The sequence below is a fragment of the Martes martes genome (assembly GCF_963455335.1).
Source record: "Martes martes genome assembly, chromosome: 2".
Lineage (NCBI taxonomy): Eukaryota > Metazoa > Chordata > Mammalia > Carnivora > Mustelidae > Martes > Martes martes.
The window spans coordinates 58,712,597-58,734,781 of NC_137889.1; the positions used below are offsets into that span (position 1 = coordinate 58,712,597).

At 49.7% G+C, this 22,185-nt stretch overlaps 1 protein-coding gene across 3 annotated transcripts in view; it reads left to right on the forward strand.

Moving 5' to 3' along the window:
• Nucleotides 1-21,483, forward strand: part of ZNF395 (zinc finger protein 395) — a 45,382-nt gene extending 23,899 nt beyond the window's left edge. For all 3 annotated transcript variants that reach the window (XM_080796645.1, XM_080796644.1, XM_080796646.1), the window contains exons 2-10: nt 5,649-5,895; nt 7,707-7,939; nt 9,797-9,906; nt 13,593-13,828; nt 14,283-14,383; nt 15,085-15,364; nt 16,701-16,793; nt 17,592-17,695; nt 17,919-21,483. In XM_080796645.1, coding sequence (XP_080652771.1) covers nt 5,662-5,895; nt 7,707-7,939; nt 9,797-9,906; nt 13,593-13,828; nt 14,283-14,383; nt 15,085-15,364; nt 16,701-16,793; nt 17,592-17,695; nt 17,919-18,030 — 1,503 coding nt within the window. In that variant the 5' untranslated portion in view covers nt 5,649-5,661 and the 3' untranslated portion in view covers nt 18,031-21,483. The remainder of the gene's footprint in view (nt 1-5,648; nt 5,896-7,706; nt 7,940-9,796; nt 9,907-13,592; nt 13,829-14,282; nt 14,384-15,084; nt 15,365-16,700; nt 16,794-17,591; nt 17,696-17,918) is intronic.
• The last annotated feature ends 702 nt before the right edge of the window (nt 21,484-22,185 follow it).

The window sequence follows — 22,185 nt, forward strand, 5'->3', positions numbered from 1 at the left end:
ATGGGAGTCTTATTCCAAACTTCATTCTCCTTCAGCAACAACAGCACCCCCCAAGAAACCTCATTAGGTGTGTGTTGAATCATGTTGACTTATGACCTGCCTCCTGGAAGTACAGCTAGGTGATGCCTGGCTTGCTGCAGTGTCCTTGGGTGGGAGGAGAGAGCAGCCAGTGTGAATGAGCACGTGTACACACACACACACACACACACACACACACACACGCGCGCGCGCGCGCGCGCACACGCACACGTGTGCTGAGACAGGTGGTGGTCCAGCAGCAGTCACATGTCAGATAGCAATCACTAACTTCATAAAGTGGGATTGGGGTATGTGTTGAAACATTGTTACTGTTACCCTGAAATAGTGGTATCTAGGGTTTCTCTTTGCTACATTAGAATCCTGTAGCAAATTAGGGCATGGCTGTTTACATGGACTGATTGCTCCCTAGAAAGAAACCAAACAGGGAGTGAATAGAAGTAGAGATGAGGAAAGAGGGGTTTGAAGGAGGCTGTAGTTAGACGGATAGAAGTGTGCTGGGAGGGAAGGTGGGACCCATTTCCCTGGAGATGGAAATTCACAGGTGATCTTGGCAGGTCAGTGTAGATCCAGAGCTACCCTAGTCCCCTCACTCACCTGCGTGACAAACCCCTGTAGGTGCTACAGGTCATTTCTGAATCCCCGAGGGACTGTGTTGATTATGTTGTACGCAAAGCCATGTCCATAAAATAATGAGAATAACGATGAACCCAAGAGAGGCATCGATTCACCCCTGGCGATGCTGCCCAGTCTGTATTTAGTCTAGATTTGTATTCTTCACATCCATGCTATCCATCCCCAGTATAAACTCAGCTAAAATGTTCCTTAACTTTTGGGATTGTCATGTTATCTCTCTGTGCCCTCCGAGAGGCAGTATATGTGTAAAGGTCTTCCTGAACCACTAAATGATTAACAGTGGCTTGGACTGTTTAACAGAGTCATGCTAAAGCACTGACCTTTATTTTGTAGGTCGGAGGCTAAGTGGAGAAGAGATTTTCAAGGAAAGAAAGTGCACAAAGAAATGGAAAAGAGAGACTTGTAGGAATGGGAGCTAGTTTTTTTTCTATTGAGGTTCATTGACATAGGAAAAAAAATATCATGTAGATAAAAAGCAGCTTAATTGACTTGTATTTTGAGAGATCTCACAGGTACTAGAAATACCCCACCTGGAGCACTGGTTCCTATTTGTGTAGCCTCCCCAGGCTAACCTCCCTGGGGCTCAGTTTCCTCATCAGAAATAGAAGACTGTTGTTGCTCTCAAGTCATTTCTGAGGATTTAATTAAGTACAGTCTGTGAAAGCTAGTGCTTACTCGGTACTTAAAAAAGGCAGTTTCCCTTCCGTTTTTCTCTTCTGCTTTTAAAAATTAAGATGTGGGCATCCTATAAATAAATCAAATAATAAATTGTATTTCAGTGGAATTGGGCCAGTTAAAGGAGAAAGGCCAGAGAATGCAAGCAAATGCGCGTGAGGATGAGCTGGGAGTGGACAAGTTCACCAGTTTGCACAGATCCAGCAAAGGGTTCACAAACCAAGGGAAAAGTATTCTTTAAATTTAAAAAGAAAAAGACTTAGAAAAACATCGTCAGAGTCTGTTAGCCAAATATTTCAGGCCCCATCTGAAGACTGGAAGCCCAGGAATTTTGGAAATACTATCCTTTCTTCATTTTCAGTGGTAGAAACCTCAAACTTCCTGCTGTGGAAAGTGGGGGTGGCCACTGTGTTTTGTTTTTTTTTTTTTGGTTATGGAAAGGGTTGGGTATTTTTTTTTTCCTTCTCCGGATGGGTGCTGCCATCTGATGTCTCCAAGTGGCATTGCGGTTTCGCCTCTAGCTTTCAGGAGCCCTCTGAAATTAACCTTGTTTCTGGCTTGAGGCTCCAAGGATGAAGGTGGGTGACTCCTCTCTGAAACTGAGTTAGCTTGGATATATCATTTTTTTTTAAGTGGTAAAGAATTTACTCCTTAAATTTTTCTTCCTTTTGTGTGTTAAAGCTTCCCAGTAGTGTTCCTGGATGTGAAGTCACCAGACAGCTAAATAGGAATTCTGTAGGATGCTGGTGACTCTGGCCTTTTCTTATCTGTTCTTTGCTTTCTAGGGAAATCATGGCGAGGATACCCTGCTATCTGATTCCATCTGATTCTGATACCATGCTCCCTGAAGCTTGGAGTAAAATATATTTCTAAAAACGAGCCAAACATTTTTTCTCAATATTTTAAAGATTTTACTTATTTATTTATTTAGAGCATGAGTAGGGGAAGGGACAGAGGGAGGGAGAGAATCGAAGCAGACCCTGTGCTCAGTGCAAAGTGCGACGTGGGGCTCCATCCCATGATCCTGAGATCAAGACCTGAGCCAAAATCAGGAGTTGGACCTCCAACTGACCGAGCCCCTCAATATTTGCAACTTTATTATTCTCTTTTAAACTTATTTTCCTCTGCCCCTTTGTATTTTGTTACTGTAGAGAAGTTTGCTTAGCATAATTTTCTGAAATGGTTGGAAAGAGGCCAGGATTGAGAGATGTGGAGATAGCATTGGACCCAAACAGAGCCCTGAGGCACTTTGGACATAGGTAAAAGGCAGAGAAGTTCTGTGGAACTGTTCAGAGCAGGTCTGAGTCCATAGCTGTTGTGATGGTTTTCTTCTGGTGTGAGGGTGGCCAGGGGAAACATGTGGGAGGGAGGAGAAAGGAGACTAGAACAGTATCTGGAAATGCCAAGCTTAATAGACAGGGCTGTGGAGGTAGCCTGGTGGGGCACTACAGGTGGAGAAGTAGCATTGGTGTAGAGGCTCATGAAAATCCTTGTATTTTATACTTACAACAGCACTGGGGAATGTGCTTTGCACATTTCAATTCGTCAACTAGGTACTAACTGAATAAATGAGTAGGAGGGACCAGAGGACCTGGAACAGTGGAAGTTAGGAATGTGCTAGGAGCCCCAAGGAAATGAACCACAGGAAGCCTGAGGAATGTTGAGTGCTATAGAGCAGGGGGCAGCCTGAGTTTGCAAAGTGCGCGGTCTAATTCTTCCTCTTCTGCCAGGAGATGGGGGCCTGAGAGCAGCCAGGCCCCCTGGTAGGCACCTGGCCCTGGAACCCTGTGCAAGAGCAAAGGATTCATGTTTGTGGTGATGAAGGGACTGCAAAGGTCTGCCATTTGTTAGGTGACCAGTGGAAGTCGGTTCTCAGGAGCTGGTGAGAAGGGCAGCTAGTAGGTTGCCAAGAAGGAAGATGTGATTGGGGGTTGTGAGCACAAAGCTTGCCTCTGTGGAATTGGGCAGTACCTTACGAAGCCAGTTCATGACATAGGTGGTAGAGATGGAGGTCAGTGAAATCAAAGGAGATGAGGAATAGGGAGTTAGAGGCTGTAGGTCATGGGTCCTATGCAAAGCATATTTGGAAACAGGAAGGGGAGCATGGTATACTCATAAGAAACACAGACTTCGAAGTCAGCAGGTTCTGGGGTCCCTGACTTGGCCTTTCACCAGCTTTGACCTTGGTCAAGTCTCAATCTCTCTGAGCCTTTGGGATTTTTTTGATGCAAAAAGTAACTGCGGAAAAGAGAATGCTAGTACAGCGCCTAGAATAGGGTCCAGCACCTAGGAAGTGCTTGTCCCCATTAGGTGTGAAAGTAATGTCTTATGTATGTACAGGAGGTGTTCAGAGACGAGCTGTCCAGATGACCTGGGAGTTAGGACTTTTTACCCCCAGTGGGGAAAAATGGGACCATTTGTCATCTTTTTAAGAACATGAAAGTTAAGTCTCTTACAGAATTGTGTGGAAGTCTGTGCCCAAAATGTTCATTTCGGGGCGCCTGGGTGGCTGAGTTGGTTAGGCCTCTGCTTTCTGCTCAGGTCACGATCTTAGGGTCCTGGGATGGAGCCCCGCGTCAGGCTCTCTGCTCATTGGGGAGCCTGCTTCCCCCCCACCCCCCACCTGCCTCTCTATCTGCTTGTGATCTCTTTCTCTATCAAATAAATAAAATCTTTAAAAAACAAAAATAAAAACAAAATTTTCATTTCCCTGAATCTGGAACTAGAGTGGACTTCATTCTAATAGCATTACTTGTATTTCTGTCCCACTCGGCAGGTTGTAAAGAGCTTGTATAGCAGTGTTCTCATGTGCTCCTCCAGGGTGCTGGTGAGGAGAACATTAGTGTTGTGACTCGTAGGTGAGGACCCACAGGCTCTGAGGGGGTCCTGCCCAGGTGGCCTGAGGGCAGCTCTGTGTTTTCCGTGCATCTTCCTTAGCAGGGAGGCTGCAGGTCAGGGGAAGGATTTCGCGAGTCAGCTTGTTGACTGATACAGATCACTGAGGGATCTGGAAGCTAGAGTTCTTGTTTTCTGGAATGGTGTGGATGCATCAAGGTCAAGGAGTGGCCAGCCCAAAGAACTCCTGAGGGTCACCCAGCCCTGGGGCTTACTGAGTGCCAGGGTGTTTAGAACCCCTCCTCTCAGGCAGGAGGGTTTTGGCTAATGAAACATCATTTCAGTCTCCTTCCTAGCTTTTCTCTCTCTAGAGTGTGGAAGGCAAGTGCTACCCAGTTCCCCGCTTTCTGCAGTATGATAAATGGGGGTACAGGGATGCCTCAGAGTATCCTGAAATGACACGTGCTGTTTTTCACAACAGCTCCTGTTTATTGTGGGATGAACCCGCCAAGGCCTGGAATAGTCTTCCTCGGCCTGGATCTGGGCTGTGGTCCTGCGGTTCCGTCACCCCTTAGTGCCTTAGTAGCCCGACACCCGGTGCTGTTGGAGAGAGTCTTCAGGCCACTCTTATTCAGTGAGGAGAGCCAGATTGGAGTCGGGAAACCAGATCTCCTTCAGGCTGTAGCACCAACCACTTTACTTGCTGCGAACAAGTCTTTTAAGCTCTCAGCATTAGTTTCTTCAAGTATAAAAGGAGGAGAGGGGAGTTAGCGTCTCATTTCTGTGGCTCTTTGCAACTTTGAAGCCGGCTAAGCTGGAGAGTCTGCAAGTCTCTGACAGATGTCCTTGTGCTCTGACTTAGCGATGCCATATATAGGAACCTGACCTAAGGAAGCATCCTTGGTATGTGTGTGCAGAGGTTGAGCTCAGACAATGCTCCCTGCAGGCAGAGCAGATGAGACAGCAGCACAGGGGACCCAGCCCTCAGGGACAATAATAAAGGGTTTGTTAAGTTAGCAGTGATGCACCTGCTTAAGAAAATATGGTGTGGTTTTGTTTTTGTTGTTTTAATTGAATAACGTTCAGTGATAGGGTAAAACCTACAGAAGCTTTTTAGTGAGAATTCAGTTTACCTAACCACGATCCCCTTTTTGTAGAAATAGAAGTATGTAAATGTATATATTGAAGAAGGCGTGGAATGTTCTGTAGGAAGATTGGGGATCTCTGGGAGGCGGCATTTTGAGTAATTTGTTTTTCTTTGTGCTTATTAGTATTTTCTAAATGTCCTACTGGGAATGGCTGTTACTTGTGGAAAAAGAAAAGGAACTGTAGAAGCTACTTTAAACTGTTTCATCTACTTTAACAGATGCTTGCAGATGCCTGCTGCATGCAGGGGGTTGTACGGAGAGCTTCCTTAATCCTCCAGATAATGAATGAAGGACCCTCTGTCCCCTTTGCCTCCCCAGGAAAGGCAGCAGAATGGCCAGCGTGCTGTCCCGGCGCCTTGGGAAGCGGTCCCTCCTGGGTGCCCGCGTGTTGGGGCCCCCCGGGGCTGCCCCACCCTCAGAGCCTCAGACTGAGTTGCTGGAAGGGGCGGCTCCCCAGCCCTTCCTGGCCTCCAAGGACACTTCCTGCCAGGAGCAGCCCAAGGAACTCCTCAAGGCTCCTGGCACCTCAGGCCTCCAGCAAGTGGCCTTTCAGCCTGGGCAGAAGGTAGGTTGAACCCCCATGTGGACAGATGTGTGATCTCCTTGGGGCTGGCAGGCCAGCAGTGCCCTGAGTGGCAGACCAGAAACTCCCAGGCACCAGTTTGTGCACAGACCTTTTACTTGCAGCCCTGTGGGACCCTGGGCAGTAGGCTTCCCTAGAGAATAAGCCATAATTTTTTTTTTTTTAAGATTTTATTTATTTATTTGACAGGCAGAGACCACAGGTAGGCAGAGAGGCCGGCAGAGAGAGAGAGAGAGAGAGAGAGAGAGAGGAGGAAGCAGGCTCCCTGCTGAGCAGAGAGCCTGATGTGGGGTTCCATCCCAGGACCTTGGGATCATGACCTGAGCTGAAGGCAGAGGCTTTAACCCACTGAGCCACCCAGGTGCCCCAGAATGAGCCATCATTAGGAGACCCAGGGCTCCTCCAGGACAGTGCTGTCTGGCATCTGTTATTTTGGAGTTAGGCCTACTCAAAGCCTCAGCTCAAAGCACAGCAACGGCTCTGTTTCTCAGTCTCTCTCCATTTCCAGCTTGACAAAACAAGAATCTTAGGCTTGTAAGAGACAGATAATACTGCATCTTTGAATTCCCTTTAGACATTTTCAAGAGGCAAATGTGTTTAGTCAGAATGATGTTTGCATTTCCTTTTCCGGTGGTCCCTCTCCTTGTGGCAGGGCCCAGTCATCCCCTGTACCTGGTGTAATCACTAGGTCCAAGTGCATTGCCTTCTCAAGGGCCCAGAAATAGAGACTCTACCTTCTCTCTCCTGCTAATGCTTGTGTTGGCCAGGGCTCTCTTCCCATGATAGAAGGTGACCTGCCAATTGCTAGGCACCCCTTTCGAGTGGTTGGCCCACTTCTCCACCCCTACCAGCTTGTCCCCAGGTAGACTTAGAATTCTTTGAAGGAGGGCGCCTGGGTGGCTCAGTGGGTTAAAGCCTCTGCCTTCGGCTCAGGTCATGATCTCAGGGTCCTGGGATCGAGTCCTGCATTGGGCTCTCTGCTCAGCAGGGAGCCTGCTTCCTCCTCTCTCTCTCTGCCTGCCTCTCTGCCTACTTGTGATCTTTCTCTGTCAAATTAAAAAAAAAAAAAAAAGAATTCTTTGAAGGGAAAAATGGCAGGGTTGATCAGTTCAAGGTCAGAGTTGGGGATATATACAGGGAGCAGATACATAGGACTTAAAGGGCAAGACAGAGCAAGTCATCAGGAGGATGGATACATATTCCAAAAGTTCATTTGATTAAGAATTTAATCCATTTACATTTAAAGTAATTATCGATAGGTAAGGACTTCCTCTTTTGTTATTTGTTTTCTGATTATTTTGTAGTTCCTTTGTTCTTTCTTCCTTTCCTGCTGTCTTCTCTTGTGAGTTGTTGATTTTGTTTGTTTGTTTGTTTGTTGTAGTCCTATGCTTTGATTCCTTTCTCTTTCTCTTTTGTGTATCTACTAGAGGTTTTTTTCTCTCTGGTTACCATGGAGCTTACAGAAAACATCTTATGATTGTAACAGTCTATTTCAAGATGTTAACACCTTAACTTGAATTGTAAACATATTCCAAGATCAGAGAAAAGTCCAGAAACTGGCACGTTTGCTCTATCTAGAGAGTTTATTTAAGGATCTGTTTGGGGAGAAACTGATCCACTGTGGCTCATCTGGGTGCTCAGGTGGGAAGCAGGCACCTGGGGACAGCTGCTTGCATTAAAAATGAGTCAGAGACACACTCTGTAGCAGGTGGATCCTGGCTCTTAGCACTGGGGGCGAGCGGTGTCAGAACCACTGCATACTGACCGTCGGTTGCTCTTTTTCTCCCCTGCAGGTTTATGTGTGGTATGGGGGTCAAGAGTGCACAGGACTGGTGGAGCAGCATAGTTGGGCAGAGGATAAGGTGATGGTCTGGCTTTCAGATCAGAAGCTCCAAGTCTGCTGTAAGACAGAGGAGGTGTGGCTGGCCGAGGCGCAGGGCTCTGTGCCCCAGGCACCTCCTCTGGAGCCGGGAACCCCGGTACCAGCCTACAGGCCTGTCTCCAGAAACATTGATGTCCCAAAGAGGTTTGTGTGGGAGCACCTGGGCTCTGGGCTCTGAAAATCACATGGGTGGTGGGGTATGGGGTTGTGGGCTTGCTTGTGATGGAGAAGGAATATGAAAGTCCTGGGTGTCTAGTTGTCAAGATACTGGGAAAATGGGATACAGAGAGGGGGGGCATCCTTTAAAAACAACAACAACCCCAGAACAGCATCTTTTCTTCTATAACTCTAGTATGGGTGGTACATCTTTGGTTGTGGCTAAGGGCTATAGCCCCCTTTAAATTAAAGTTAGTAGTTTTTCATATAGCTAAGGGCTATAGCCCCCTTTAAATTAAAGTTAGTAGTTTTTCATGATGAAAAAATGGCTTCGGTCAGGAGTCTGCAGACTTGTTCTGAGTGGGCCAGGCAGAAAATCATGTTGCTTTATGAGCTGAATAGTCTTGGTCCCGCCTGCTCAGCTTTGCTGTGGCCGTGTCAATGCAGCCATAGATGATATGTAAACATGAGGCATGGTCATGCCCCAATAAAGTGTCACTTATGGACACTCAGAGTGTCATTTTATATAATTTCTATGTGTCACATATCAAGAGAATTCTTTTGATTTTTAAAACTATATAAAAATCGTGCCATTCTTGTGAGCCAGATAAAAACAGGCAGTGGAGCGTTTGGCCCACAGCCCACAGATTGCTGACCCCTGGCTTAGATATTCAAAACCGTTGATGAGTGAAGAATGTATATATTGCTTTAGAATTGTATGATACAGTTTTCCCTGAGACTATATGTATAGCTTCTAATTTCTGTATTAGGTACTCAAGTGTACATTGATCTTCTAAGACCAAGAAGGAAAATCTGCCAGTGGAGATTGCCTTCTCTAGAGGGTGTGCAAGCAGTCAGGTCCCGTTCCACCCCTCCTTCTGTGTTTGTCTGTGGCTCCTGCTGATACCCCATATCCGAGTCCTCAGACCAGACCAGAGCAGTAGTTGTTGATTGTGAATTCAGCTGACAAATTGTTTTGCTCTTCTTCTATGGAAATAAATATTCAGAGATCACACAAAAAGGGGACACTAATTTGTTTAATCTGTTGCTAGTCTTGGTTTAACTGCTTCAGACCCAGGCGCATATTTCAGTGGATCTGAACAGTGAAGAAGGAATTCATACAATCCTTTGAAATAGTTGAGGCACCTAGAAATTTATTTCAGAGGAACTTTTCATACTTTAGCAGTAACCTATAGACAGCTCTGAGTTTACTTCCACATAATGTAACTTTATATGGATTAAAAAAAAATTGTATGTAAAATTTTACAGAACTCCGCTGGCAGAAGCATTGAGATTTGCACCAGGAGATTTATTTTAGTGTTTCCGGTATACTTGCTCATTGGCTTGTGTACTAGGTTCAGAAGCTGTCAGGATACGTCATCATTTTTCTCAGGGGAGGGGAAAGGAACTGGTTAGTATAATTGCTCCCTCTTTAATTTAAATAGAAGATGGGGAAAGGAAGGTAGTTTTGGTGCTTTTGAATTCCAGCAGGCATCTTTTATACCTGTGGTTGATTTTATGGTGTCTACTCTTTTTTCCCCCCAAATAAAGTTCCCGACTTTAAGTCCCAGTGAGAGGTCCGACATGAATTTAGGGGAGAATGGAGACGCCTCCGGGTGTCCACAGTGGCCTGGGACTGACCTGTTTGCACCGGGGTTTACTGACTGACAGTAGATACACATGGGTATTTTGCATGAAGAATGAGAAGAGACCTTCATGCTTTATTTAGCACGCACACTGGCTGATTGGAGTGGGGGCATGGAGGGGACAGTCCAGAAGTGTGAACCCATCACGCACCCCGCTGTGTCAGGAAGTAACCTTTGGCACTCACCCACTTGAATCCAGGAAGTCGGACGCGGTGGAAATGGATGAGATGATGGCGGCCATGGTGCTGACGTCCCTGTCCTGCAGCCCCGTCGTGCAGAGCCCTCCTGGGGCCGAGGCCAACTTCTCGGGTGAGGAAGGGGGCCCCCTGGCGGCTACTGGGTGTGGCGCAAGCCCGCCCCTCGCTGCCTCTGCTTGGACCAGCCCATTGCCTGGCAATAGGATTGCTGGGGTGTCTCCTCACTGGCTCCTCAGACTGGCTGAGTGACATTGAGTTAGCTGCTTCCATTCTTTTTCTTCAGCTTCCTCAGCTGGGGAGGAGTTTCCTGGTGCATTGTGAAGATGATTGAGCCCGAGGCTGAGCCACACTGGCCGCTCGAGTAAGTTCTTCTATGGGAGTAAGTGAGCGAGGCACTTTGGTGGGGGCCTGAACAAGGCCAGTCGAGGAATATTTAGTTCACGAAGGGGAAGCTTACCAAATGGTCCCCTAGTGGCCTCAGAAGATTCACGCCCCCGTTCCAAGTGCCTAATTCAGCCTTGTAAATCAGTGCGGTCCTATAGGCCAAGGACCCGGAATGCACGAGCTGAAGTCTAACGAATCGAATTGCTTAATGCAAAGCAATATATGACTTCACAGCAAATTTCTCAATTAAAAGAAAACCTTCTGGCTCGATGCCTAAAATACACTATTGGTAACGTGGGAGGAAGAAGGGTTGCTGGATGCTAGTCGTTTGACAAGACCGGTAGTGAACCTGAAGTTCTTTTCGAAATTCATTATAGGGCTGACCTAACTTACTCCCAGGGAATAACTTTGTCTCCATTGGGGACATCTAACTGAATTGCGAGCTGCTTAGAAGCTTAGGGGAACATACGTGTTCGCTCAGAGCACATGCCAGGAGGAAAGTGGCCTTTGCAGGTGTCCCTCATAAGGAAATGCCCTGGATGAAGGTAAATTTAAAGAAGCAACAAGGCAGGCTTACTCTTCTTCACCCAGAGCCTGTGGTCGGTGCTGAGGCTGCTGGAGTGAGTCGTGGCCGTCAGCCAGCACGAGTGGCGCAAGTCAGCATTGCACACCTGCTCAGTTAGTGCTTGGGAGCTGCACAAGCAGAATGGGGAGGGCAGGAGTCAATTTTATATGTTCAGGAAATTTACAAGCTTAGGAGATACAGGAGGTTTGTCAATTGCAGGAAGGTCAGAAAGTGTCATAAAGGGAAAGAAAATCAATAACTCCAGGTCCCATCAGGGTGTGTGCATGTATCTGTGTGTATTGTACATAAACATACGTGATCACACACAGTCGGACACCAACATAATGCACCCCTGACTGATGATACACCTGATCCTGATTTCTTAGGTCCCTGTTTGACCAGCATTTTTAATCATCTGTTAAAGATTTTTTCCCATGACAGTATATTTCGGATCCTGTGGTCGAAGTTAGTGGAGAAAGTAAGGCTTTCTTGGCAGCTAATGATACTGATGTCTTCTGCAAGGTGAGGTCTGTACCTTGCTGTGGTCACAGGTACTGTTAGCACAGAAACCACCTATTTTCTCTGTTGTCTGTATTATTTTCTCTGTTGTCTGTATATGCATTTGCCGCAGAGCACTTTGTTTTCATGGGATAGAATATTCTGTTAACCTTGCCCTAAAAGATCTTACTGATCTACAGAAGAGTCATTTCTGTTTATCTTATAACTTACAGCTCAGTTTATGATATTAAATGTTTTGTTTTCTGTTTTCCTTCCTTTGTAAGTCAGTTGGCCAGTTTTCAGCATTTGAGCCATTTGAATGGTTCCTCTGTGGAAGGCAGCTGTATTGTGCCATTGGCCTGCTGTCGGACCTACCCTTTCTCGCTAGAGCTCTGATCTCACATAACGTAGCATTCCGCTCCCTGATCCCTGACCCTTCTTTCCCTCGTAGGTTTCCTGAGTAGACGTGTGTGGGCCCTGGACCCGTTGGCCTGTTGGTGGCTCCTGAGTTCTTCCCCAGGGGGCTACCCTGTTTTTTTTCTTTCCCTTATGATTTACTTATTTATTTTATTTTATTTTATTTTTTTAAAGGTTTTATTTATCTATTTGACAGACAGAGATCACAAGGAGGCAGAGAAGCAGGCAGAGAGAGAGGAGGAAGCAGGCTCCCCGCTGAGCAGAGAGCCCGAGGCGGGGCTCGATCCCAGGACCCTGGGATCATGACCCAAGCCAAAGGCAGAGGCCTCAAGCCACTGAGCCACCCAGGTGCCCCTACTTATTTATTTTAGAGTGAGAAAGAGAGTGAGCTCGGGGGTGGGGAGGGGCTGAGGAAGAGGAAGACAGAGAATCTCAGGCAGACTCCCTGTTGAGCCTGGAGCCTGGGGCTTGATCCCTGAAACCTGAGATCATGACCTGAGCCGAAACCGAGAGTCAGACACTTAACGGTCTGCCACCCAGGCGCCCCGAAGGGCTACCCTGTGTTAAGCCCTTATGTGTGTGTGTTGAAACTGTGGGTTAAGAAGTCCTAGCTTTGAGACTTAACAGCGATACTTAGGGAAGGAAGAGTTCCTCCATCCCATTCTGTTTGGGTGGGCTTCTCCTCACATGGAGGAGAGCCTGTGTTGGAAACACGTAATGCTGAGAGTCTATTTCAGATGTCTGGGTGAGCCTAGAAGCCTTTGGGAATCTGGAGCAGGATGAGAGAAAAGCAGTAGGATTTTTGACCTGGCCCCAGGGGATGTGGTAGTCGATCTCAGAACCCGAGGTTGGGCAGCTCCGTAGGACACCTGCCTGTGTTGGCAGCTGGGGCTTTGGGGGATGTGGCCTGTGTACCTACACATGTCACAGCCTTTCCCCTGCTTCTTTTGCGATTTCCATGTATCAGCATTTCAGATTCTCCTGTCCTATCAATCGGATTTATGGCCTCGGCATGGAGAGTCTGGGTTGGGCCTGAAGCAGCCTGGGGACAGGCCATGTGGAGTCTGAGAATTTCACCTGTGTCCCTGTGCAGACTCAGTGCTGGGAGCAGGGCAGCAGGTGCAGGGTCGTGTGGGCTGGAGGGGCCTCCCTGTGGGCTGGTGATCATTCTGAGTTACTCTCAGAGTTGGTTTTCCCTTCTCCAGCTGTGGGGTTTACCAGTGAGCACGGGAGTCACAGGGCTGTGGCCACCTTTGGTAAATGTCGCACTTCCTGTGGCTCTAAGAGCTGGCAGGATTGTCTTTCACATGCAGGTTTTGATGTCCTTGCCTGGGTTTTCATAATTGAAAGGTGTTTTTCTTTTTTTTTTTTTTTTGAAAGGTGTTTTTCAAGAAAACTTGGCCAAGGAGCCCTCAAGTCGGCCTTTCCATCCGACTCTGCTGTTGGGAAAGGGTCCCCAGGGAGATGAGGGACACTTGTCTGTGCAAGTTCTCACCTACCCTTCTAGGCCCCAGTGCAGGAGGGCTTTCCCCTCCCCACACCCCATCTCCTGCTCCTCCCCTGCTTTTTTTTTTTTTTAAACATACAAAGTGAGAGATACATTTTAATTAGTTCTGTTAATAATCTGTAAAACAAAGTTGCTGTGTGTCTGTTGGTTAATGATTACCAGCGTGGCTATGGTAGGAAATGGCCACTCGCAACAGAGCAGGGCAACTTCATGGAAGCTCAGAAAAGAGAGGTTTTGGGGGATCCCCTCTGTCCCCCATGAAGTGGCAGAGCCAGAGCCTGGAATTGGATTCAGGAACCCAGACTTCAGACTCGAATTTCATGGTCTCCGACGGGGGCTGTTGGTTGGAATCTGGCATAGACAGAACTGGGCCAGACGCCCGGCCCGGGCATCACATGTGACCGCCGTCTGTCTTCTCTCTGGTCAGCTGCACGAGCTGCCGGTGACCCGTGGAAGGAGAGCGGCGATGTGTCTGACAGTGGCAGCAGCACCACCAGTGGGCACTGGAGCGCTGGCAGTGGCATTTCTACTCCCTCGCCTCCCCACCCCCAGGCCAGCCCCAAGTATTTGGGGGATGCCTTCGGTTCTCCCCAGACTGATAATGGGTTTGAGACCGACCCGGATGCTTTCCTGTTGGATGAACCGGCTCCACGCAAAAGAAAGGTATGTGGTGGGGTGTGGGGGGGACCGCAGCTGGGGGCCGGGTGTGGAGGGGCGGGGCCCCACAGGTCGTCCGGTCTCAGGCACAGGCCCCTTTTCATTTCCCTTTGCTCCTGTGTTCCCTTGTGATGCCCGCAGGGGCACACTCCTCCTCTGTCGTACCTATCCCTTCTCACCCCTGCTGTGATCCCTGCCTTGTTCGTGGCCCTCCTACAGGACCTGTGTGCCGGGGCCACTAGTGGGGGTCTTACCACCACTCCCCCCTCACCCCCCAGACCCAGTGCTGCAGACCCCAGGACCATCTACTCCTGGCTCTCTGTCTCTGCTTGTCCGGTCTCTGGTACCAGAGAATCCCTTCCCTAGAGCCTTTTGCTGGGTTCTGTTTGAGGGCGGCCGACATCCCCACAGGGTGAGGATGAGGGGCTTCTCCTGACGCTCCCATCTCCCTTTCTCCTAGAACTCCGTAAAGGTGATGTACAAGTGCCTGTGGCCAAACTGTGGCAAAGTTCTGCGCTCGATTGTGGGCATCAAACGACATGTCAAGGCCCTCCACCTGGGGTAGGTGTCAGCCTGCTTGCCTGGGGATGCACTCAGGCGTTCCTCTGCCTTGCTGGTTCCCTGTGACCCACAGCCAAGAACGGTTCCAAGACCATTGCTGAGAACAGCACCTGGTGCCTGTCCCTCGCCCCCGTGTCTGGCAGAATAGCCTGATGCAAAGAGATTTTTGCTGGGAAGGAAGGGCCCTCCTCTCACAGTGAATGGTGATGCTCTTCTGGGGAGGGAGCTCTGTCCATCTTGTGGACGTGTCTTCCTGCCTCACCTTAGGAAGCAGGCAGTTTTAGGTCTGGGTAGAGATTGGGTAATTTGGTGAGACTTCACTGTGGGCTCCACAACAGCTTCCTGCCAGGGAGCCGGGGTTCCCTTAGCTCTGACTTCCGGGAGCCTGGCCTGCTCATGTCAGCGGAAACAGACCCATAGCCCTTCCCTTGAGGACAGAGTGTGACCACATGCAGGGGCCAGGGGCCCAGAGAGGCCCTGTGGCAGAGCCAGATGACTGACTATTGCAGGACGAGAGATGTCTACACGTTCTGCGAGAGGGGGGGCCTTATGTGTCAGGAAGAACAGGGCGCACTCCTCTGGGATGCCGCATCAGCAGCGGGACTCCTTCCCTGACTTGGTTGGGTCTGCCTGAGCAAGCACTCCTCCCTCTTGGGCTGCTGTGTCTCAAGTGACCATCCTCATGTCTCCCTCCCTCGCAGAGACACCGTGGACTCGGACCAGTTCAAGCGGGAGGAGGATTTCTACTACACAGAGGTGCAGATGAAGGAGGAAGCTGCTGCTGCTGGTGCTGCCGCAGCTGACCCAGCTCCTGCCCCTGGCATGACCAGCCCGCCCCTTGCGCTCCTTCCACCACCTCCTCCAAAAACCCAGTCCTCAGGCCCAGAACACCCTGGCCTGGAGTCTTACCTGCCCTCTGGTGCTCTCAGCAAGTCAGCTCCCGGCTCCTTCTGGCACATTCAGGCTGACCACGCGTACCAGGTGTGGGGCTGGGGCACACGGGGAGCTCGGCCTCGTGGCCGGGAAGCTGTTCTGTGTCTGACCTGTCACTGGCCAGTCTGATCACAGGGTCAAAGGCAGAGGCCTTTGTCTAAATGGCCAATTTCTAGCTTCTACAAAGAAGAAAAGGAAAATGACTTCCCACTCAATAAATGTGGGAATTCCAGAGTTCTCCATTGGTGGCTGTCGTGACTATGACCTGAAATCTGGCTGAATGCCTGAGTAGCCAGGTCGATGGACTTGAACTGGGGAGTTGTTACATCACTGGTTATACGAGGGGATGGAGTCATGTAGTTGGACTTCCCACAGTAAATCCCTAGCTCCTAAATGGGGTGATGTTAACAAACAGTCCAGATTCCATTTTTTTTGAATACCTGCTGTGTGTCAAGCATTGGGTTTAGCTTTTCAAATAGAATAAGACATAGTCCCAGACCTTGTGAAGTGCATGGTTTAGCCAGAGAGAGAAATGAATAAGTCTAATTAATTATAATAAATAGAGTACCTTATGAGAGGCAGGAGAGATTCCTGGGTTCAGGAAGAACCAAGCTGTTGTGCCTATGTGGGTGGGCACATTGTCACAGAGAGGTGACACGTATGGTGACCTTTATGACACACAGCTGGTACTCAGTGAACGCACAGCTTGCTTTGTGTCATTAAAAAAAATCCTTTTCTGCCTACAGCTTGGTTTTATCAGACTCTAGGCTGACTTACAAGTTAGTAATTAAAAAGCCATGCTTTCAATCAGAAAGCCTTTACATGATGGGCCAGCTCTCCTTCTCATTAGAACGAGTGGCTGCTGGGCTAGTTCACATGTGGCCAAGGTCAGGGGGCCCTTTGCACTTGCACAGCTGGCTGACCGTCAAGCTGGGACCTGGAGAGGGCGGCTGGGGCTTTTATGAGCAGACCTAAACCTGGGCACCCGGCAGCGTGTTGCTCCTTCCAGTGGCTGCCCAGGGACACCATAAGCTTCGTGTGGCACTACCGCACGGACTCAGGAAGCATGCGGACTTCTTTTGGGTGGAGATGCTAGTCCACGCTGATGATTCAGTCTGAGGCTGGCACAAAGACCCACTCTGAGAGAAGGAGTCCAAAAAAACACTTGGAGCCTGGGACTAAGGAGCCTGGGCTCACGGACTTGGGCTTGCTGCTCGCTCGCTCGCTCTCTCTCTTTCTCTCTTGGGCAGAGGGTTCAGGTGCATCCTGGTATCGTCCGCTTGGAGGCCCATGCTCTGCTGTGGCCCATGAAGTTACAGGGAGTGAGGGTGGACTCGAACTCTGCCTGAGTGGCCCGAGCCTGACCTGCTCTTGTCTCCGACAGGCCCTGCCATCCTTCCAGATCCCTGTGTCGCCACACATCTACACCAGTATTAGCTGGGCTGCCGCCCCCTCCACGGCCTCCTCCCTCTCTCCGGTGAGTATGCTTGTCTTTGAGCCCATGGGCGTCCACTGGGGACCCCAGAGCAAGCCTGAGGCCATTCCCCCCCGCAACGTGCCTCCAGCACCCAAACTTCTTGAAGGCCTTCATGCACTCTCCCCTTGCTTTGCACTCCCCAGCGGCTCACAGGCCCTCTTAGGAGGCGCAAGGCGGGTGTGTGCAGAGAACCCAGGGGTCGGTGCCCTGCTGAACCCTGGGTATCTGTGGGTGCTTGTTAAGGTTTTAGTGGGCAGAGGAGAAGAAGGTAGAGAATGTGGGGAAGCTGGAGAGGATGAGGGTAGGCAAGACAGAAGATGGGAGCTCGTCGGGGCCCTGCATGCGGTGAGCTGTGGCCTTAGGTTGCTAAACTAAAATCAACCCGAAGTCCTTCTGAGCTGCCCCTGGTGGGTTGTAGTCTTCAGTGTCTCCTAGGAGACACTGTGGAGCCTGAGTGCCTGAAGGTCCACCGCTGAGGCATTCTGGGCCCTCCTTTGTTCTCCATATGTGACTCCATGAAGTCAGCCAGGAGCAGCCCGCCGGGTGGCCAGCTCAGGGGGCTCCCCTGCCCAAGGGGCCTGCTCTGTGGAAGGTGTGGCTTGAAGGCCCGCCCCTCACTCTGCCTGCGCTCCTCCCTGCCAGCCCCCTGCCTCACCTCCACCTGGAGTATCTTACCAGAGAAGGCTTCCAAGAAGGGCTCGGCAGGTGTGGCTGATGGCCCAGTGGCATGGTTCTCTCCCCTTTCAGTCCTGCCCTCCTGTCCCGGCCTGTGCTGACGGCCTCTCTCTCTGCGCCCAGGTCCGGAGCCGGTCGCTAAGCTTCAGCGAGCCCCAGCAGCCACCACCGGCAGTGAAATCTCACCTGATTGTTACTTCTCCACCCCGGGCCCAGAGCAGTGCCAGGTGAGTGAGACCGTTGGCTCCTGAGGCCACCCTCCTGGCATCCGTCCCCACCCTGCCTGCTGCAAGCCCACCACCTGAGTCTCTGGGGTTCGGGGTTCATTCCCTGCAGTGGGGGAGGCGGCCCAGGGACGCACTTGGGTGGGGAGAGGCTTTTGCTCCTCCAGCTGTGCCCCAGGTCTTAACCATGAGGGCGTGTCTGTACTCTTCTGCCTCTTTGTGACAGGAAAGCCCGCGGGGAGGCTAAGAAGTGCAGGAAAGTGTACGGCATCGAGCACCGGGATCAGTGGTGCACGGCCTGCCGCTGGAAGAAGGCCTGCCAGCGCTTCCTGGACTGAACCTGTCCCACCGGCCTGTCCTCTTCGCGCCCTGCCCCAACTGGCAGCCAGATGACAAAAGACAGCCGCGTCATAAGCCCTCGGCAGAAACCTAAAAGATGGAGAGTGGACATTGGGAGTTTGGGCTCTGTTGGCTAAGGTTCAGTTGTTAAAACATTTCCCACCCCCTCACCCTTTTGGGGAACATTTTAGTTTTTAAGAAGAAGAAAGGAAAATAACCCCCACGCCAAAATAAGAGAGAGCCAGAACTGACCAAGGGTATTCCGCGGTGAACCAGAGACCAAAGAATTAATTACGCTCCCTTTCCACGTCTCTCTCTAGGGGATTAGTTTGCGTGTATCAAAAGACAGAACAGCTCATTCCATTTCCTGCTGAGTTGGTGAAGTCTTTGCTTTCTCAACTCTTCCTGAAGGGACTGTGAGCAAGATGGATTAACTTTTCTTAAAAAAAAAAAAAATTCTGGCTGATGAGTCCAAGAGCAGGACCTGTCATGGGTAGGGTGGGGAGAGTGGGGGCAGTGGGGGAGGGAATCTGTGCACTTTCTAAGGTGCAGCCGGCCCCTCTTCTCCCCCCGAATCTGGGAGAAGGGAGAGAGCCTGTTCTCACCGAGTGGCTTCCATGGAAGTAAAAGGAAAACCCTTTCTTGATGACAACGATTTGAACCTGGGGTCCCTCAGCTGTTGGGTTGTTTCCCAACAAATACTGTATGGCTTCTTCTCAAAGCCCAGACTAGTAGGTTTTTAGACTGTCCCCAGATAGCTGAGCCAAAAGGCTATATGAATTCACTTTTTGAAAATGTGGCAGTTAAACACTACCTTGACCATTTCCCCCTCTTTCCTTGAGGAAAAGCTGGAGGGTTTTAGGATCTGTGAATGCCCTCTGCTGTACCTGAGTAAATGAACTCCCTCGTGACGTTCCTGCCTCCAGTTACGGACATGACACCTCTGAAACACTTTGTGTTCTTTTCCCTGTGCGTTCAGAGCCTTCTATCTGATTAAAGTTCCCTTCCGCTGGGGAGAGAGGCCCCCTCGGCATGCCCTGTACAGGTTCTTCTGTCTGGTTTTCCCAGGGATTGTCCTGTTTCCTCCCAAGGCTGTGGTTAGGGCTGGTGTGGGGGGAGGGAAGAGACAAGAGGAGGTAGAAAGGTAGGTGGCTGCTTGTCCCAGAGATGGAGAGGGAGTTGGCAGGTTCCAGATCGTTCTCCCAGGAGAATCCCATCTCCCTCGTGTGGTGACAGGTAGGAAGGACATCTCTCCCATCAGTGTCTGCAGCTTCTGGATTTTTATCTGTGTCGTTCCAATCCCTGTGATCATGGGAAGGTCGGTTTGATCCCAAGTAACCTTCTCAGGTTATCTGCTGAGCACCGTTTCTTTCCTGCAGGGGAGAGAGGGAAGGAGCCCCGAGGAACTCCCGTGAGGAGGGGTCAGATTAGCAGCTTCTGGGCTTTAGCACTTGTGGTTTCTGGAGCCCTCAGGGACTGAGAGGAGCTTGCATTGGGGTTTGCGAAATAAATTAGCAAAGCTATTCTGGTTGATGTGAAGGGAGATGTAGGTGGGGAGTTCAATGCCCTCCCATCCGTGCTTAATTGAGATCAGACATGCTTAGCCTTCAGGGGAGGGCACGTTTTGTTTGGGAACTCCACTTTCTTTGAAGACTTGTTTGGGAGTTCCTCAGGTCTGCAAGAGTGGGCCACCTGGTGCTGCCTGCCCCGGGGCACCAGCGCTGCTCCTGCATCCCGGAGGTCAGGGGTTCAGGAATCCCACCGAGGCCCCTGTCCTGTGGTTGGGCAGCAGCGTCCATCCCCTGGGTGTCACTGAGGCTGTTCTCTTCCTCCCAGGTGCAACTCCCTGGTTTTCGAGGCTCCTTTGGCCACTTCGTGTGGGAATCGTGTGGGCACTTGACAATCTGTGACACCCTGAGTGTTAGCAAACACGCCAGCCTTAGAGGCAGGATGGTGTGATGAGTGATAGTGGCCCGGCTTTGGTGATGGAGGGAAAGACACCCATGGGATGTCTTTGGTGGTGATGGGGTATGTTTTTATAATTTAGTTAAAAAAAAAAAAAACAAAAGTATGTGGACTCTGTCCCTAGAGCCCGAGACCAGGTCAGCAAGAGGCGGCCCAGGGTTCTCCTTCCTGTCCCTTCAACCTCCCTGAGAATTAAAAGCTGACAGCAGGTCGTTGCTTGTCCTGACCCCTCGCTTCCATTCCCTCCCCTTCCATCTTCAGATCTTATCAGTGAGGGGAGGGAGCGTTTGAGACACGAGCAGTCTTCCCTCCCTCCTTCATCACAGCTCCTGCTGAGTCTCGTCTTTAGAAAAGCTGTTTTCATTTTCCACCTCAGTTTGGACTGTGGAGCTATAACTGGATGTAAAGATTTCCTCTAAGTGAGGTAGGCTTCTCCTGTCGTTGGTACCCGAGGCAGCAAAGGAAGAGAGAAAGAAAAAAATGGATGAAACAGTTTAAAAACTGAGGGGTTTTTTTTGTTTGTTTGATTTTTGTTTTTTAATGTTTTATTTTGGTGTAGCTTTCCTTGTCCCTTTCAGCTCCTCTCTCCTTTTCGGTGGTGGTGGCCACCTCTGGTCTCTGTCCTCCCACTCCTCCATCTTGTGGCTGTGGTGTTGGTCCTTGACATGTGGTCTGTCCTTGGGGTTGCCCCAGTTGTTTCTTCCCAGAGGTTGGGGGTGGCTTGTGAACCGATCAGCGACTATGCCTGTTTTCGTCATCTCCGTGTTTCTCCCTACTTCCCAGCCCACCTTGGCAGCAGAATCTGACAGGAGGGAAGGTTCCACAGATGTGCATTTGGAACTAACAGGACTGATTTCCAAAGAAGTTATTTGGGGAAACCATTTATTCCAGGGATATTACCCCTCTTCCAAGTATTTCTTGGAATTACTTTTGGAGTCTGTGGTGCCTGCTTCGGACAACCTTAATGATACGGAAGCTGCACTGTGCTCATTCAGTGCTGAGTCCTGTGAACGATGTCTGTGGTCCAGTGAGATCACAGGGGCAAAGCTCATGGCCTGACTGGTGAGGAAAATAGCTTGGATTTAATTACGTGGCTTTTAAGCTGGCTGTGAAAGCAATTTTGTAATTTCAGAGTGCGTTCTTGTGCGATATCCACATTGCGGTAGTAGGCCTGTAGCGTGACGCCTTGGAGGACATTATTAATTTGGATTTGGAAAACTTTCATTTGTTCGAAGAAATCTGTCCTGTTACATTCTGGTCCTCCCAGGTTCTGACCTTACCAGGGGCAAAAAAAAAAAAAAAAGAAGAAGAGAGAAGAGGGAGATAAATCCCATCTGTGAATTTGTCTTATTGGCGCCTTTCCCCCAGCTGTCTTCCAAGTATTATTTTTACTGTTAAAAAAATTTTTTTAAAAATGTGAAATGTAATGTTTTTACAGCAACAATATGAAATATATTTTATAAGGAATAAAATGGTACATTGTCTGATTTAATGTGTGCCTGTCCCTCTACCCCCTCCCCCTATAAAGGATAAGAATTCTGTTGGTGGTAAACAAATGATGGCATTTGGGCCAAGCGTACACATTCATTAGCTTACAATAACAGGGACCGTTACCGGGGAGGGGACCAGGCCAAGTGCTTGCGTGAATAACCAGGTGCTTACCTGAATAACCCAATGAAAGAGGTGCTTCCATTATTCCCATTTTACAGATGAGAAGAGGGAAGGCACAGAGGCTAAAGAAATTACCCAAGGTCATAGACTGGGAAATAAAGGCACTAAGATTTGTAACTCAGGCAGTAGTCCTTTTTCTGTACTGCTTGTACTACAGGACAGTGGAGAGTATGTTCTTGGCTGTGTTCCTGAGCTTGTTGATGACTTTGGAAAAAGTCATATTCTGCTTATGGGATGGGTTCTAACCACAGGGAGCAACACGGGGCGCTCCCTGAGTTCATTGATCCCATGTCCTGTGATGGCCCAAAGGGCTAAATAAAGCTGGTCTGGGTGGGAAGCAGAAAGTAACATCCCATCCTTGCTGTACGGGGACGGCTGTATGTAGCTTCCAGGACCCAAGCGTTTCTGGGAGTGGGACCTAGGGACCCCTAACGGGGCCTGACGGTGAGAGTGATGTGCCCCCAGACCCCAGGGCTGGATTATGTCACTCAAGCCCCAGCAGCTGGTAAACCTGGTAT